Source organism: Rhineura floridana, chromosome 14 (genome assembly GCF_030035675.1).
Source record: "Rhineura floridana isolate rRhiFlo1 chromosome 14, rRhiFlo1.hap2, whole genome shotgun sequence".
In the NCBI taxonomy this organism is placed as follows: Eukaryota; Metazoa; Chordata; class Lepidosauria; order Squamata; family Rhineuridae; genus Rhineura; species Rhineura floridana.
In genome coordinates, this window is record NC_084493.1 from 25,327,222 (window position 1) to 25,344,185 (window position 16,964).

General features: G+C 44.9%; 1 protein-coding gene across 3 annotated transcripts in view; it reads left to right on the plus strand.

Annotated features, from left to right (window-relative positions):
• The window catches only part of SEMA7A (semaphorin 7A (John Milton Hagen blood group)), a 90,095-nt gene that overhangs the window by 26,273 nt on the left and 46,858 nt on the right, over positions 1-16,964 (plus strand). Inside the window, exon 2 of one of the 3 annotated variants that reach the window (XM_061595368.1) lies at positions 2,819-2,858. The exons of the other annotated variants lie outside the window; for them this stretch is intronic. Within the exon in view, the coding sequence (XP_061451352.1) occupies positions 2,852-2,858 (7 nt within the window). The 5' untranslated portion in view covers positions 2,819-2,851. The remainder of the gene's footprint in view (positions 1-2,818; positions 2,859-16,964) is intronic. 3 annotated transcript variants of the gene reach the window in all.

Below are 16,964 nucleotides of genomic sequence, written 5' to 3' on the forward strand. Positions count from 1 at the left end.
TCTCCTGCTCATCCTCTGAAGTGCTAGGGTCCCAATCCTGCATCCTGACAAAACCGAACTGTGACCTTCAGTTTGCAGGTCCCTGAGGTTATCCAGTGACCAATCCAGTATTGGGAGTGAATGTTGAGAGTCTTCCCCAGCTGGCTCTTTGTCTTCCTTTTTTTCATGCATTCTTTCAATACTCTCCTTAGGAGAATAGAATTGAGTGATTTTTGACTGCTTAGAACATCCCTTCTCAATGGTCAGTTCAAGTGAGGGGACAATCCCCAAAGTCCTACAAACATTTATAGTAAGCACCATATTTCATTGCTGTCCCCTTAAGAGTTACTTCAGAGACTAAATTAAAAGCCATTTCTACAGCAAACAGCATAAAATAAAAATAAGTAACCTCGCGTGGATATCTTGCAGCAGCAGCTTGAAAGGCTTAACAATGTTACCGGTGTCCAAAGAAAAGTAAGGAAAATTATTCTATTGACTTACTTAGTGCAGCTTTGAGCGTTATTAACAGTGAAGAAAGCAGTCATCAGCAGGCATTAGTTAACATACTGAGATTAAACTCCCAAGGTCAGCAGATGCCTCAAATGAGCATAAAAATATCTCGGGAGTCTCCGGCAGAGATAAAAATAGATAAAAAAATAAATGCTTGGCCTTAGAATAATAATCCCTTTAGGAGAGGGAATACAGAGCTCCAAACTCAGCGTCCTTCTGGGTCACCATCTTGCCCCGAGACCATGAAATATTTATTTATTAAGAGGATTGATATCCTGCCCTTCAACTGTTAAAATCAGAAATCAGGGCAGCTTACAAAAATAATAAAAACAATAAAAATACACAATCAATATACAAACACAAAATAGAAACAAACATAAAACAAGTCAACGCAGCAGCAAAAATCCAGCACAAAACAAAAAGCCAGCAAAGCACAAATCAAAAGCAATGTTGTGACCAAGAGGTTGCCTGTGCCAACAATTAGGAAATGTGAAATGAATGCCCCACTACAAATTGTAATGCAGATAGAAATTAAGATTTCAGTATCAGTTCAGTCAATTGTCTTATCTAAAAAGAGTAGTGTCTGAGCACGTGAGAAGTCTCTTTAGTACACTGATTCTCGTATACCAGATCAGGGAGACGGGAAATGCAGCCTTCTGTGATAAAGACTGCAGCTTGATGGAGACTTGAGTGCTGGTACCTTTTCTAAGAAAATAAAAAATGCAGTGAATTCTAGAGACCTGGCTAGCTGTGCTAGCATTAGACAGGGCAGCTGTTAAGAACATAAGAAGAGCCTGCTGGATCAGGCCAGTGGCCCATCTAGTCCAGCATCCTGTTCTCACAGTGGCCAACCAGGTGCCTGGGGGAAGCCCGCAAGCAGGACCCGAGTGCAAGAACACTCTCCCCTCCTGAGGCTTCCGGCAACTGGTTTTCAGAAGCATGCTGCCTCTGACTAGGATGGCAGAGCACAGCCATCACGGCTAGTAGCCATTGATAGCCCTGTCCTCCATGAATTTGTCTAATCTTCTTTTAAAGCCGTCCAAGCTGGTGGCCATTACTGCATCTTCTGGGAGCAAATTCCATAGTTTAACTATGCGCTGAGTAAAGAAGTACTTCCTTTTGTCTGTCCTGAATCTTCCAACATTCAGCTTCTTTGAATGTCCACGAGTTCTAGTATTATGAGAGAGGGAGAAGAACTTTTCTGTATCCACTTTCTCAATGCCATGCATAATTTTATACACTTCTATCATGTCTCCTCTGACCTGCCTTTTCTCTAAACTAAAAAGCCCCAAATGCTGCAACCTTTCCTCGTAAGGGAGTCGCTCCATCCCCTTGATCATTCTGGTTGCCCTCTTCTGAACCTTTTCCAACTCTATAATATCCTTTTTGAGATGAGGCGACCAGAACTGTACACAGTATTCCAAATGCGGCCACACCATAGATTTATACAACGGCATTATGATATCAGCTGTTTTATTTTCAATACCTTTCCTAATTATCCCTAGCATGGAATTTGCCTTTTTCACAGCTGCCGCACACTGGGTTGACATTTTCATTGTGCTGTCCACTACAACCCCGAGGTCTCTCTGCTGGTCGGTCACCGCCAGTTCAGACCCCATGAGCGTATATGTTCCATTCCTATTCGTCTTAAGGGGGGGGGAGCCATTCCTATTGATCTTAAGGGGGGAAGGTTACACCCCCTCACTGCATTGAATAGCTATAGTCTGTGTGTGTACGTACATATGTGTGTGTGTATATATAGTATATACATGCACAGTCCTATCCATCCCTGGGGAGGAAATGAAGTAGGGTAATCTTTGGTGGGGAGAAGCCTGCCAGTCATTTTGAAAGATACTGTATGTACAATATTAGAAAAAGCTAAAAAGTATTTTTGAGTTGCTGAACAGAGGCTCTGCCAGGCAACTGGGTGAGTGAGGCTGCATTCCAATGCAACTTTACTTGGGAGTAAGCACCAATTAACAGGGTGAGGGCAGCACCGAATGCAAACACTAATACCTCGGCATTTTCTACAGGGAAGTTTGCTTTTATATCTTGTATTTATTCAGGGAAGGGAGTGTTTGGTGGACTCATACCCTTTACTTCATCCTCCATGATGGCAGGCAGACACTCCCACTGCATTCACCACTTAAGACACATGCTCTGAGACAGAGACAATTGAGATGAAGGCTGCTTCTCCTTGCTGACTCAACCAGAAAGTCTGTGAATGAGGGGCGGAGCTGCATGTGTTGATCAGGTGAACATGTGCAATTTTCTAAATTGCTAGGTTTTACATATACAGCAGGCAGACTAAAATTTTTGATTTTTTCAGGACAGCTGTGGTTTCCCTCATTGGCTAAGAACAATGGAAGGTAGGAATAAGTTGATTTATCACAAAATGATTGGGCAGAAAACTGCCTCCACATTTTGCCTTGTATCTCTGGATTAGGGTTGCCAGGTCAGAAGCATCCTGAAACCTGAGATTTTGCAGGTGGGTCTGAGTGATGTCATGGAGCGGGCCTGAGTGGTCATTAAGCACAATACATTAAACATCAACCACAGTTGCTTTGTGCATACAATTCAAACAACAACATTTCTCTGATTGGAAATTAAGATAGAAATCTTCATTAAATAATGGAACCTGGGTAGGGAACATCTAATCTAGTCAACTTGCTTCTGGCAAAAAAGGTTTTAAGTGCCCTCAGGCCAGACCAGTCACCAGAAGGCAATTGTAAGAAGAAAGGAGCCTAGTGTGGAGATGTTAGATGGAAGCACTCAGGAGTAAAGATGGATGCCCCTGCAGTTCTAAACACACTTACTAAGGGACCAACCCAATAGAACTCAATAGGAGTTACTACTCAGTAGATATGGTTTGGATTGTGTTGTTGGTAAAGCTTGACCAGGGATCCTCTGCAAAGATATCCATATCAAAGTAGGGTTAGCAACCCCCTGCCTGGAATGTCCTGCCCCTACATTTTAACATCCAAATTTCTTTATAGACGTGGCCCTTCACTTCAGACAGAGGTCTGAGAAATGAGTAAGAGTAAGAAGATTCTCCACTCTTTTTTGTCTCCCCTGTGGGCTGCTATAAACTCACTTTGACAGCCAACCCAATTCCAGTGAATAATAATTGACAGAGAAAACACACATGGCTTGGTCTACCTTCATAGGCAGCAGCTTGGAAACAACAATTGCAGCCACGCTGCCCAGTATATGAATTCTTTTATCACTACTGGGCAAGAAACAAACCGTCATGCAAACAACAAGGTGCATCATCAGTGGGCTTAAGAGGGTTGAGTGGAGCGCATGGAACCACTATTGTTGCTTCTGTGGATGATAGGGAGTGAGGATAAAGGTAAATGAAAAGCAAAAAAAAGTGATTTCCTAAATGCAATACCATACCAACCACAACAAGATTCTTATGAGTAAGGCAGAAAACTCAGCATCCCACAACCAATCAGGATTCCTAACCAAAAAGCAAAACTAAAAAAATCCTGGTAGCCAGTTAACCAAGGTCACAGAAATCCCCATGGAGCCCAACCTGATCCAGGGGCTGTGGTTAGTGCAGAATGCTGTGGCATGATTGCTGACATGAGTGAGACCCTATGAGCACATAATACCTCCGCTCTGAAATCTGCACTGTTTGCTGATTTGCTACCAGGCCAAGTTCAAGGTGTGCTTTCCATGTTACGGGTGCCACAGAGTACTTGTTCTGCTCTTGTAAGAAATCAGTCCTTTAGTGTGGCAGCACCGACACTTTGGAACTCTCTGCCTATTGACATTAGCAGGTGCCTTCATTGTATTATTTTTGGCACCTGCTAAAACATTTTTGTTTAGGCAAGCCTACCTAGGCATGTAGAACCTATTATGTTTTTATCTATTTTAACTCATTGTTGGTTTTATTATTTTGAATATTTTTAAATACTTGTCAGTATTAATTTTGTGCCAGTAACTTTATTGTTTTAATTCTTTCTATAAACTGCTTTGAGATTTTTTACAATAAAGTGGTATATAAATATTGTAATTAAAATACATAAATTTTAGAGTCACTGTGGCCCTTGGGTCTCTTTCCATTTTTAGGAACAAAGGAATCTGCCTCATACCTACTCAGGCTATTTGGTGCCATCTAGCTGAGTGCTGATGACATGGACTAGCGTTGGCTCTCCAGGATTCCAGGCAATGATCTTTTCCAAAAATTGAGTTTTGGACCTTTGCATGCAAAGCGTATGCTCTACCACTGAACTATAGCCCTTCCTCTTTCTTAAAAAAATATTTTAGAATTGTTCTTTTCACTTCACTAATGAATGCCCGTCATACCTAGTGCAGATCCACACCATTCATTTAAAGCACATTCAGCACATATTTGAAGCACATGAATAACACCACAGAATCATGGGAACTGTAGTTTGTTAAGATTGGTGGGAATGAAAATTGAGGGGGAAACTACACTTTCCAGGATTCTTTAGGGGAAGTCATGTACTTTAAATGCAAGTTGGATGTGCTTTAAACGTATTGTATGGATCTACTTAATAAAATTTGCCTACATGTAAATCATTTTAATTAATTTTTTAAAATGGAATTGAGCTATCATGTTTACTGGGTGACTATGGGCTACTCACCATCTCTCAGCCTAATCTGCCCCTCAGGATGAAAATAAAAGAGGGGAACCATGACCACCCCAAGGAAAAAGGGCACACTGAAAATGTAGAGGAAGTAATACTGTACAACCATAGTGTGAAATCAGATACATATTGGGACACAGTATGAAGAAATATTTATATAAGCATGACTATCAAATATGTTTAATATTTACACAACTTGTAAAGATATTTATAGTGCAATCCTACATTTGTTTACTCGGAAGCAAGTCCCAATGTATTCAGTGGGGTGTACTCAAACAGGGAAGCATGCAGAGAACTGCAACCTCAAGTGATAAGGAATATTTCTTATTGTGAGCTGCCTTGGTTTCCAGTCTGTAACCCTACCTGACAGGATTGTTGGAAAGACTCCATATACACAAACACTGGAGATGTAAAAATACATAGACCCCATATAATAGTTTATTGTCAAAACCAGTTGGTCATTGCAGAACATTAAAAAAATCAAATCAGTATTAGTTTCCTACATAATAAAAGCAGTGATACCCATGTAAGCCCTGCCTAATTGCTTTAAAAATGGGATCTGATGGGGAGAGAAAGACTTACAACACAAACACATTTTTTTGCTATGTTCACCCAGAAGTCCCATCAATTTACAGCACAATCCTAACCATGTCTACTCAAAAGTAAGTCCTATTGAATTCAATGGGGCTTTCTCTGGGTATGTGGGATTAGCATTGCAGCCTAGAAAAACGAGTAGTGGATTAAAGCTTCATATTGGAAAGGCCTTCAACAGCCTAGGAAAATTTAAACTTGTTTGACTCCTGCACACGAGTGAAAAAGACTGAAAGCTATATACTTAATTGATGAGATTTTCAGAAAAGCAGGAAAAAACAAGTTTTCTGAGTTTCAAATGGCTGTAGTTACTGCCTTGTCAATCACAACCATGACTTCACTTATTGGCTACAAACCTGAAAGGGCAGCATTAGAGCAGCCAGCTATGAGCTCATTTAATGGAAGTTTGGGGGTGGCGGCTGAGGTTTTGGTATATATCTTGGGAATGAGACTGTTTAGAAATTTATTTTTTTAAATGAAAGCTGGGAGTCCGGAGACTAAGGTGATTCACCTGGAGAGCACCCCAAAAAATCCAGAGTCTCTGGGTGAAAATTGGACACCTGCCAACCCTATTCTGTATCTACAAGGGCTAGAAACTTGCTAGTGGTGCTTTGCTGCTCCTGTATCCTGAATCTAATGACATAAGCCAGTGTTCACCAACCTGGTGCCCTCCAGCTGTTTTGGACTACAACTTCCGTCAGCCCCAGCTAGCACGGCTGTCCAGAGCAACTGGAGAGCACCAGGTTGGTGAAGGCTGATATAAACCTTGTCCACATGATCAAAAGGGATAGAGCAGCCTTTCCCAACCTTTGGGTCCCCAGATGTTGCTGGACGACAGTTCCCATAATTCCTGACCATTGGCCATGCTGGCCTGGGCTGATGGGAGCTGTCGTCCAGCAACATTTGGGGACCCAAAGGCTGGGATGGAGAGAAAGTGCCTGCTACCTTCGCTGGCGAATTTTTCTTTCATCTACTGTACGGATGAACTTCTATGCATGTTGGCTCTGTGTGTATGCAAGAGCCTTAAAGTAGTAGGGCTGGGGGAGCTCCCATCCGCCTCAGCCAGCATGACCCAGCCAGAGGTGATATAAATTGGACTGCAGATGATGATGGATTACAACTGGTTCCCCAGCCCTGCTTTGCATGGTGGGATCAGGGCTGGCTTCCGCTTCCCCCTTTCTCCCCACATGCCTGCTGGGTTGCATGAGAGTTCTAATTAGTATGTATGTTAGTTTTGTGAGTCATACTTTTAGCCACAGTTTGCCTTGGCTAGAATCGTAAGAGGCTGCCTTATATGGAGCCAGATCATTTGTCCACCTAGCTTAGTATTTCCCACACCGACTGGCAGCAGCTGTCCTGGATTTCAGATGGAGGTCTCTCCCAACCCTACCTGGAGTTGTCATTGGGGATCAAACATGGGACTTTCTACAGGCAAAACACAGATGCTCTAGCACTGACCTACAGCCCTATAATCTTATCAAAGGTTGCAGTGAGATCTGATAGAGCCAATATAGGAACAAAGGAAGCTGCCCTTATACCAAGTCAGACCATTGGTCCATCTAGCTCAATATTGTCTACACTGACTGGCAGCAGCTCTCTAGGATTTCAGACAGGATTCTCTCCTAGCCCTACCTGGAGAGTGAACCTGAGACCTTCTGCATGCAAGGCAGATGCTCTACCACCGAGGTGTGGCCCTCCCCCAATAGATCTGCTTCTCTGGGCCTTGGGAACATTTGCTTATTATATAATTTAGCACGCAGCTTTGATCTACTGTGTTTCCCCACCTTGTATATAATCTGTCAGCAGTTTTTAAGACCTTCATTTTAAGGACCCAGCTTCTTCTCAACAGTAAATCTGTGCATAACGCTCCAAAACATCATTTCAAAGGCAGCCTGAATGATTGTTGCTTTGTGAAAACAACCTGTCTGTGCATAATCATGCTTGATTCCAGACTTCTTTAAGGCCTAGGTTTTTTGGAAGCTTGCGGTGTTTGCCAAAGTCTGTACTCGCAGATCAAGATTTGTTTCAAGGGGAATTTTATCCTCGGCAGGAAGTCTATTTTCATGCAGTTTCCTAGGAACCAAACTAGATGTGACCTTTATTCATGCCTTTAGCACTTGCATGGCTGAATATTTAAATGTGTGTGTATATAGTGTGTGCATGCACAAACATACACATAGGGCAGGCGGGAATGCTTTACCAGATTGGACCTGTGATGAAGACAAAGGGTTCAAAGGCTAGCTCACCTAATCTAGATCTCCCCATCTTCTAATGCAACTTACCTCTCCTGTTGGCTATAGATTTTCTTTAAAGAAAAAACAAGTACCACACAGTGTAAATGTCACATCTTGTTTTGTTTTAAATTACCCTTGGACTGATTTACTAACCAGTCATGCGTCAACTTTGTCTAAATCAAGGGATGTTTCTTCAGGCTGTGCTTCCTGTCTCTCTGACATCTACTTAAAATTTAATCTCTTTTATCCTTTATGACACTGAATGCCAGAAATGTTGGGGCATCTTTATATTCAGTGATATAGTCGTCTGGGGTCTCAGGGGGGGTGTCTTAGACCCTTTATCTTTTTGGGAGCAGTGTCCCAGTGTCTCTAGCATCCTGTGTGCTAATCAGCATGAAAGGGGAGTGTCTTAGCCACTGAGAAGAGTATCCTAACATGCTTCCTTGATCTTTCCTGCTGATTCGAGCCAGAATGAAAGGAGGTGAGTCAGCCACTGAGAAGGGTCTTTTCAGTAGCTAACATTCTCCCTGTTCATGCTTATTGGCTCCTAGGAATGTCTATTGTGGGAGAAGGCATTAACAAAGATCTCATTCTCAACCCCACAGCAAAAAAGGGGGAGGGGAGGGGCTATGACTAACATAAAGGGACCCTTCTGAATTTGCCACTATACTACTGTTTAAAATTGCTGCAACAACCTCTGAAATGGCCTGTAGCTATTTAAGCTCTTTTCTTTTCATCAACTGTTCACTGTCTCCTGTTGCTTTCTTGCACTGTTGAAGGGGGAACACCTGATCTGAGTTTTTCCACAAATCCCTCTGTGCTCTCTTTTACTTTCTGCGTAGGAAGCTGCCTGTCAGACCATTGGTCTATCCAGCTCAGTATTGTCTACACTGACTGGCAGTGGCGCTTCAGGATTCCAGAATGGGTTGTCTCCCAGCCCTATCTGGAGATGCCGGGGATTGAACTTTGGACCTTCTGCATGCAAGGCCAATGCTCCACCACTGATCTATGGCCCTTCCCCAACCAATTCCCACCGTCCAGTGGCATCACTAGGGTTGGAGTCACCCGGTGCAGTAACTCATGGTGTCACCCCATGGACCTCCTCCCGTACCAGACCATACAGAATCCTTAGTAATGTTTTTTGTACTAATGTTACTCGTAAATCGTAATTCCCGTATATCACTGAATGTAATGGCAATAGCAATACCTTCTGCATGCAAAAGAAATACTACCACTGAACTACAGCTCTTCCCTTATCATGCTTTTGTACTGTCTGTGATTATTCCATGTGGATTAAAGGTATCTGTAAAAACAAGATTGTAAATTTACTGCCATCCTTGGTAAGTATGATGACATGTGTGATCATGTCTATCAATTTCATGGGCATATTTCCATCTGTTTTTTTCTGTATGTATATTTCTCTTATACGTATTCCATCACATACTCAAGAAGCTTCTGGTTTGAATCTTACCTTTCACATACATCTGGATGAAATAGAAATGGACTGCCTTTAAGTCGATCCTGACTTATGGTGACCCTATGAATAGGGTGTTCATGGTAAGCGGTATTCAGAGGGGGTTTACCATTGCCTCCCTCTGAGGCTAGTCCTCCCCAGCTCACTAGGGCCTGCTCAGCTTGTCACAGCTGCACAAGCCAGCCCCTTCCTTGTCCGCAACTGACAGCTGGGGGGGCAACTGGGGTGCTTGGCACTATGCAGCTTGCCCATGGCTGCACAGGTGGCAGGGCAGTAACCCCTGAGCCACTCACTATGGGAGTGATCTTTAGCTGACCCTTGATACCCAGGAGACACGAGCGGGGATTTGAAGTCACAGACTCTGGATTCCCAGCCAGGCTCTCCTCCCCACTGTGCTATACCAGCACTACATCTGGATAATGTGTGTTAAATTTGAAAGTGCTATAAAAATGTTAACTACTACTACTCTTTGGTGCTGGTTTTCACTCTCAGTTCTTTCACATGCATGCACATCATCAGCTTGCAACATGCATAAATTATGCATTTACAAGACCACTAAACATAAATTAATCACCTGTCAGATTTAATGTATGGGTACAAAGATAGCTATTTTCTCCTCTTGGACCACATAGTTCTGGATGAAGTGGGGATTGTAACACACACAACAAATTGCAGAGCAAACACATACTATACAGATTGTGACACAAGTTTCCATAAACTAGAGCCCACTCATCTTACCCACAAAAGCTCATGCCACAACCAGTTCTATAAACAATTATTGTATAACATTATTATTATTGCATCAAAAGTTTGTATAGGACAAGAGAAGTTTCTAAATAAAAATAGGATTGTACACACATCTGCTTTTTAAAGGACCACAAGCCTCTTGTACATTTGTTGAGCCAGAACAGGGGTTATGACAGCAGAAACAGGGTCAGGTAATTCCTCACATTACTTAATATGATGTATGAGTTTAGGATTTTATACACCACAGCAGTTACCTGTTCTCCCAGTCCCAGATCAGTCACACCCATACACTATTATTTTTAGCATTAACAGCGTGTATGCCTTTTTTTAAAAAGTGTGCGTGCGTGCGAGAGATTGAGAGAGAGAGAGAGAGAGAGAGAGATTGATTCGCTCCCTTTTCCAAATACACACACTCATTTACATGCTCCCGGGGCCTTCCCTTTTCCTACCTGTCGCTGACAGTGTCCTCCTACGTACATACACACCAAACATACAGACGCTCCTTCACACTCACCCGGCCGCCCGCATGATGTTGCCATCGCCGCAGTCACAGGCATCCCCCGCCTGGCTGCGGAACATGTTGTAATCATGCCCGGCGTGCTTGCCTTGGTGAAAGCACTCGGCGCAGAGGCTCATGCATGGTGAGATGCGGCAGGTTCGGCAGCGGTAGGCCACGAAGTTGGCTGTCCACACCAGGCCGCAGAGTGTGGACGGTTTGTAGGCCCTCACCGCCTGCACGAAGCTGTCCCAGGGCTCGCCGCCCACCAGCAGGCAACGGCACCAAGTCAGCGCCTCAGATACTGCCTCGCTACCGCTGCCCGCTGAAGGGCTCAGTATCCGCTCCAGGAGCACCTGCAGTTCCCTGGCAGCCTCGCTGTCCTCAGCAGCGCTGAAGCTGAGGGCCGCTTTCAGGTGCGCTGCTGTGGCCCGCTTCTCCTGGCACTTGCTCCGGCTCCGACCCCTGCCTCCAGGCTTGGGGGCGCCTCTGGCACCCCTCAAGCATTGCGCCCTCCTGCCACGCTTACTTTGCTTACTTACACTGGCCCTGGCCAGGCCGCTCGGGTGCCGTCTCCTAGCAACCGTGCCTGGCCCTGCCCGCTCCTGAGATGGTGCCCTAGCGGCCTGGGAGCCTCAGCAGGAGCCACAAAGAGGTGGTGGTGGTGCGCAGGCCAGGCCAGGCCGGGCCAGCTCCTCCTTAGCCCTGGACTCCACCCGGGCCCCCGGAGCTGGAGCGCCAATGAGCTAAGCGGCTGGGTTGGGGAGGAATTGGCCGCTCGGCTGACCCGCTTCCCGGTGCCTAGGGGTGGGGCGGCTCTGGGTGTCACCCCTCTCATGGTGTCACCCGGGTGCGGCCTGCACCCCCCGCACCGCCGTAGTGATGCCCCTGCCACCTTCCTCAATAAACCACAGTTCCCAGGGTTCTTTGGGGAAGCAATGTGCTTTAAATGTACGGGAGGATGTGACCTCTGTGACCATATTTTAAAATAGAATATTTTTGAAGTCTCTCACTCAAATAATTCCATGTGCTAGACCACAAAGGGGTGGTGGTAAGACAAGATGTGAAAAAGAGTTGCTTCTTGTAGTGACAGTTTTTCTCTATGTAAGGATAAGGGTGGGACCAGGGCCGGTTCTAAAGGGCGGCCAGGTGGGGCACTGGCCTGATGGCCCCTGGAGCTATGGGGGGCCCCTCAGCCATCCCTCTGCTCCTCTTCTGTGCCCCCCATGCCCCCCCCACGCCCCCCCACCTACCTGTTCGCTGTCTTTTACCATTGCCCTTAATGAAGATGGTGGCCGCAGTTTCCCTAAGGTACTGAAGCCCCTGCCGCCATCTTAGTTAGGGTTTTCATGGTAAGTGGTATTCAGAGGGGGTTTACCTTTGCCTTCCTCTGAGGCTGAGAGGCAGTGACTGGCCCAAGGTCACCCAGTGAGCTTCATGGCTGTGTGGGGATTCGAACCCTGGTCACCCAGGTCATAGTCCAACACCTTAACTACTATACCACACTGGCTTTCTTCAGCTGTCAAAGTCCAGGGTAAAGAGCTGCGTCTTCAGCATATGACAGAAACTACATAATGATGATGATGTCAGGCAGGCCTCTGCGGGGAGGAAATTTCACAACCTTGCACCTGCCACAGAGAATGCCCTCTCCTGAACAACCCCCATGTCTGAGGGCTGTGGAACTCCCAAGAGTGCAAATTTCTCCTAATATACATGTGTTTATATGCATTTTTGCCTGATATACACATTTTTGCAATCATTTTTTCCTGTGATGCATTTTACATGTTATTTTACACAAATATATGCATTTTTATTCATATTTTCCTCAGACATATTTTTGTACACATTTGGTTGAACTGCATCCTAAAATTTGGAAAAGTGTGAATTTTGAAGGATTGCTGTGTTTTGGTTTGCTGAGTTTTGGAAAGTGCAAAACCAAATTTCTCCCCCATTACTACTCCACATGCACACAGAGAGCTTATCCACATGGGACAATTACTTTGTACTAAAAATGCTGTTTTTACCTCCATTTTCTGTTTGCACCATCCACATTAAGGGGTCAATGCCAGCTGCAAACACGGTGTTTTCTGTTCACACTGAGGGGAAGGATCAATCATGCAGTTTCCTAATCATCACACCCTCTAATTTAGCATTTCCACTCCCTCTGGTTACTTGGCAACCGATCATGCTCTTTGTTCTACCAGTTAGTTTCATTTTTTTAAAAAACATCCCAGAAGTGCGATTATTTGTATTTTCACTGGTACAATACAGCTGAAATACAAATCTTTGTCTGAACAGTGTTATGCTTTTGCGCATAAGTTAGGGGAAAAGAAAAATAAGGCACTGTTAGCAGCAACATAAAAAAGGCTAGCAGAACAGGGGAGAGCAGCTGGAAGTTGCTTTTCAGCCTACAGGAAATGAAATGAACAAAGGGAGGAGGAAGAGTGGGCATGGAGAGGGAAACGATTGACACACCCATGTAAAACCAACACACTAGAGATATGGCATGAAGACTTTTTTGCCTTCCCTTTTTGTATTATCAGAGGATTGAGTTAATAAGGATTTACAGGGGGAAAACTGTGTGATAGCTTCTGTTTGCCAGTAACGTCATGTGAACCATGTGAAGTAACACCAAACACACACTAAACCACTGTGTAGATGAACCCTGAGAATCCGTTCTAACAACAGAGACACATATACAATGAATGCATGGAGGTTTGTGTATGTTTGGATTATGCCTGCTGGTCCCCCCCCCCTTCTCCCAGCTGACTTCAGGAGGGATGAATAACTGAGTCAACCTAAACTTCATTTTCCATGCATTTTTGTTTTGTTTTTAAAAGAGAGTGCTGTTTTTATTTAGAAGGGAAAGAAGGCACACAGGATCTCAGTCTGAAACATGCAACCTATCTAGATTGAGCCCCTGTGTAATTTCCCCATCAAACAAAAACCAGCTCTCCCCTAGCAGCTGCTTTCAATAAATGGCATAATCAAGGCCAAAGAGCAGCCTGGGGGAGGGCATTTTTTGATGGGAAAATGGTGCAGGGCCCCTCTTCAGACTGGTAGCATGTTCTAGGCTGAGGTCCTGCATGTCTGCTTTGTGCATCTGGCTCTAGGTGGTGGACCTCATAAGAAATGGCCTGTTGGATCAGGGTAGTGGATGTGGACAAGATTCTTGGAGAGACGAGGGCCACCACGTGTCTGCTTGTCCCTTGCCCTTCCTGGCTTATAAGAAGTGCCAGAGAGGGTCGGACTGAGTGGGTACAGAGAGTGGTTAATGCCTCCTTATGTCAAGGCAGAATGCCAGGTTGCCTAAAGGAGGCAGTGGTAAGATCTTTGTTAAAAAAAGCCCTCCCTGGACTCCTCTATAATGGACAATTACTGGCCAGTGTCTAATATTCCATTCTTGGGGAAGGTAACAGAGCGTGTGGTGGCCTCCCAGCTCCAGGGATTCTTGGATGAAACAGAGTATCTAGATCCATTTCAGTCTGGTTTCAGGCCTGGTTATGGGACGGAGACGGCTTTGGTCGCCTTGGTGGACGACCTACGCAGAGAGCTGGACAGGGGGAGTGTGTCCCTGTTGGTTCTCTTGGACCTCTCAGCGGCTTTCGATACCATTGACCATGGTATTCTTCTGGGTCGCCTTGCGAGGATGGGACTCGGGGGCACTGTTCTGCAGTGGCTCCGGTCCTTCCTGGAGGGATGAACCCAGAAGGTGGTGCTGGGGGATTCCTGTTTAACCCCTTGGCCGCTTGCCTGCGGGGTCCCTCAGGGTTCAGTTTTGTCCCTTATGCCATTTAACATCTACATGAAACCGCTGGGAGAGGTTGTCTGGGGGTTTGGGGTTCGGTGCCATCAATATGCTGATGACGCCCAACTCTATTTCTCCTTTCCACCTACTTCCAAGGAAGCTGTCTTGGTTTTAAACCAGTGCCTGGCATTAGTGGTGGACTGGATGGGGGCAAACAAATTGAATTTTAATCCAGATAAGACAGAGGTGCTCCTGGTCAGTCGTAAGGCGAATCAGGGAATAGGGATACAGCTGGGGTTACACTCCCCCTGAAGACACAGGTCTGCAGTTTGGGTGTGCTCCTGGACTCCGCTTTAAACCTGGATTCCCAGGTTTCTGCGGTGGCCAGGAGCGCTTTTGCACAGTTGAGACTAGTGTTTCAACTGCGCCCGTTCCTTGAACTGTCGGACATGGCCATGGTGACACATGCCTTAGTTACATTCCACTTAGATTACTGTAATGCGCTCTACGTGGGGCTGCCTCTGAAGACTGTTTGGAAACTTCAGCTGGTTCAACGTGCTGCAGCCTGGTTGTTAACTGGGGGTGGTTACAGGGACCATACAACTCCCCTGTTGAAAAAGCTCCACTGGTTGCCGGTCTGTTTCCAAACACAATTCAAAGTGCTGATGATGATCTATAAAGCCCTATACGGCTTAGGTCCAGGCTATTTCTCAGACCGTATCTCCCTGTATGAACCTGCCTGGGCCCTGAGATCTTCAGGAGAGGCCCTTCTCTCCATACCCACTTCCTCTCAAGTTCGACTGGTGGGGACGCGAGATAGGGCCTTCTCGGTGGCGGCCCTTAGGCTGTGGAATTCTCTCCCTAGGGATATAAGAATGACCCCCTCCCTGCAGTCCTTCCGGTGTCAAGCAAAGACTTTCCTATTTCAATAAACTTGTGGTACTGATGGATGCTAAAGTTAGGACTGCCAGGACCTGTACTGCTAATGCCAAATATCATTATTTTAAATTGGTTTTGATCCTCTTTTAGCTATCAGTTTGAATGGTTTTAATATTGGATATAGTTTAATTCTATTTTAATGTAGATTTTGTATGTTTTAATTATATGTGTTTTTATCTGGAAGCCGCCGTGAGTTCCAGTGTTGGAAGGATGGCGGGATATAAATAAATAAATAAATAAATAGTAGTAGTAGTAGCTTATCTGGTCCAGCATCCTGTTCTCACTGCGGCCAACCAGATGCCTACGGGAAGCCTGTGAGCAGGATCTGAGTGTAACAGCACTCTCCCCTCCTGCAGTTTCCAGCAACTGGTATCCAGAGGCACAGCCAAAGTTGCTAGTAGCCACTGATAGCTTTATCCTCTATTTTCCTGTGCTCTGCTCTAGAGGATGCCTAGGTGGCCAACATGCATGGTTAGTAGTAGACTGAGCCAGCAGCCCAAAGTTCAGAAAAGTGTTGAGCTAATCTATTCACAGCTGTGACCAACCTTGTGGTTTCTAACATTGCTTGGAGGATCTCTTTGCATCAAAATAAATATGTCCACAGACAGACGCTGACTCATCTGCCACACACACACGCACAGCCTCCCAGCAAAAGAATTGAACTTCTACTTCCCTTTTCTGACCAGAGCAATCTATATCTGGTTTTAATTCTGGAATATCTCCTACGGTTATGACTTTGCTTTTTAAAATTATGCTGCAATTTTTAAAGTCCTGACATAACAAGGACTACAACCACCCACGTGGAGTACGAGAAAAACTCCATATCCCCAGTCTGGTGTGTGTGATTCATGAGTGTCATGATGCATTTGCCAAGTTTGATCTATAAAGGGCATGCTCAACCCTTCCAAACCATCAGTTCTCTCCAGTAACCCCTCCCCTGGGCAGACTTTGGTCACTTCCAGATGACCTGTTGAGCATTCATCCTGATTTGTTTATGTGAGGGGTTAGGCAATGCTGGCTATTTATTAATGTTTCATCAAGTAAGTTTTCCACACTGTCTAGAGTAGTACACTTTCTTGTGATTTTCCTTATCGCAAAAATTACTTTTTGGGGGTGGCGGTGATGGAAACAGGATGGTTGCTCAAGCGTGCTAAGGCTTTGTACATATTGTACATTTATTTTGGGGGGAAGTAATATGATTTAAATGTGTGGTGTGTAAGCAGTTGTGGTTTCTTTGAATATCCAGCAGTACACAATTGTTTAGATGTGTAATTGTACATACAAATAAGGTGCTTAGTAGCCCCATTCATTGACCATAAAATTGGGACTATTTTTGGTGGCTTTCTTGGGGAGGAGTGCACAATCTTCGGGGGGGGGACTTGTAGCTCTGATCAGGCTGGCAGCCACAACCTTTTTTCAAGGGTCATTGGGGTGGGGAATGGCAATGACCCAGCACCATAGGCTGGAAGCCAATAAGGAAATCCGTACTTGCTGTTTTATGTACATGTTCTCAGATCATACTATATCAAATAGCAAATGTTGGAAAATTTGAACTTGGAGAGCATATGTGTGTGTGTGTATAAATAAAAACAGTTGCAAGCAAATTTGAGTTAGAAGAATTCACCAG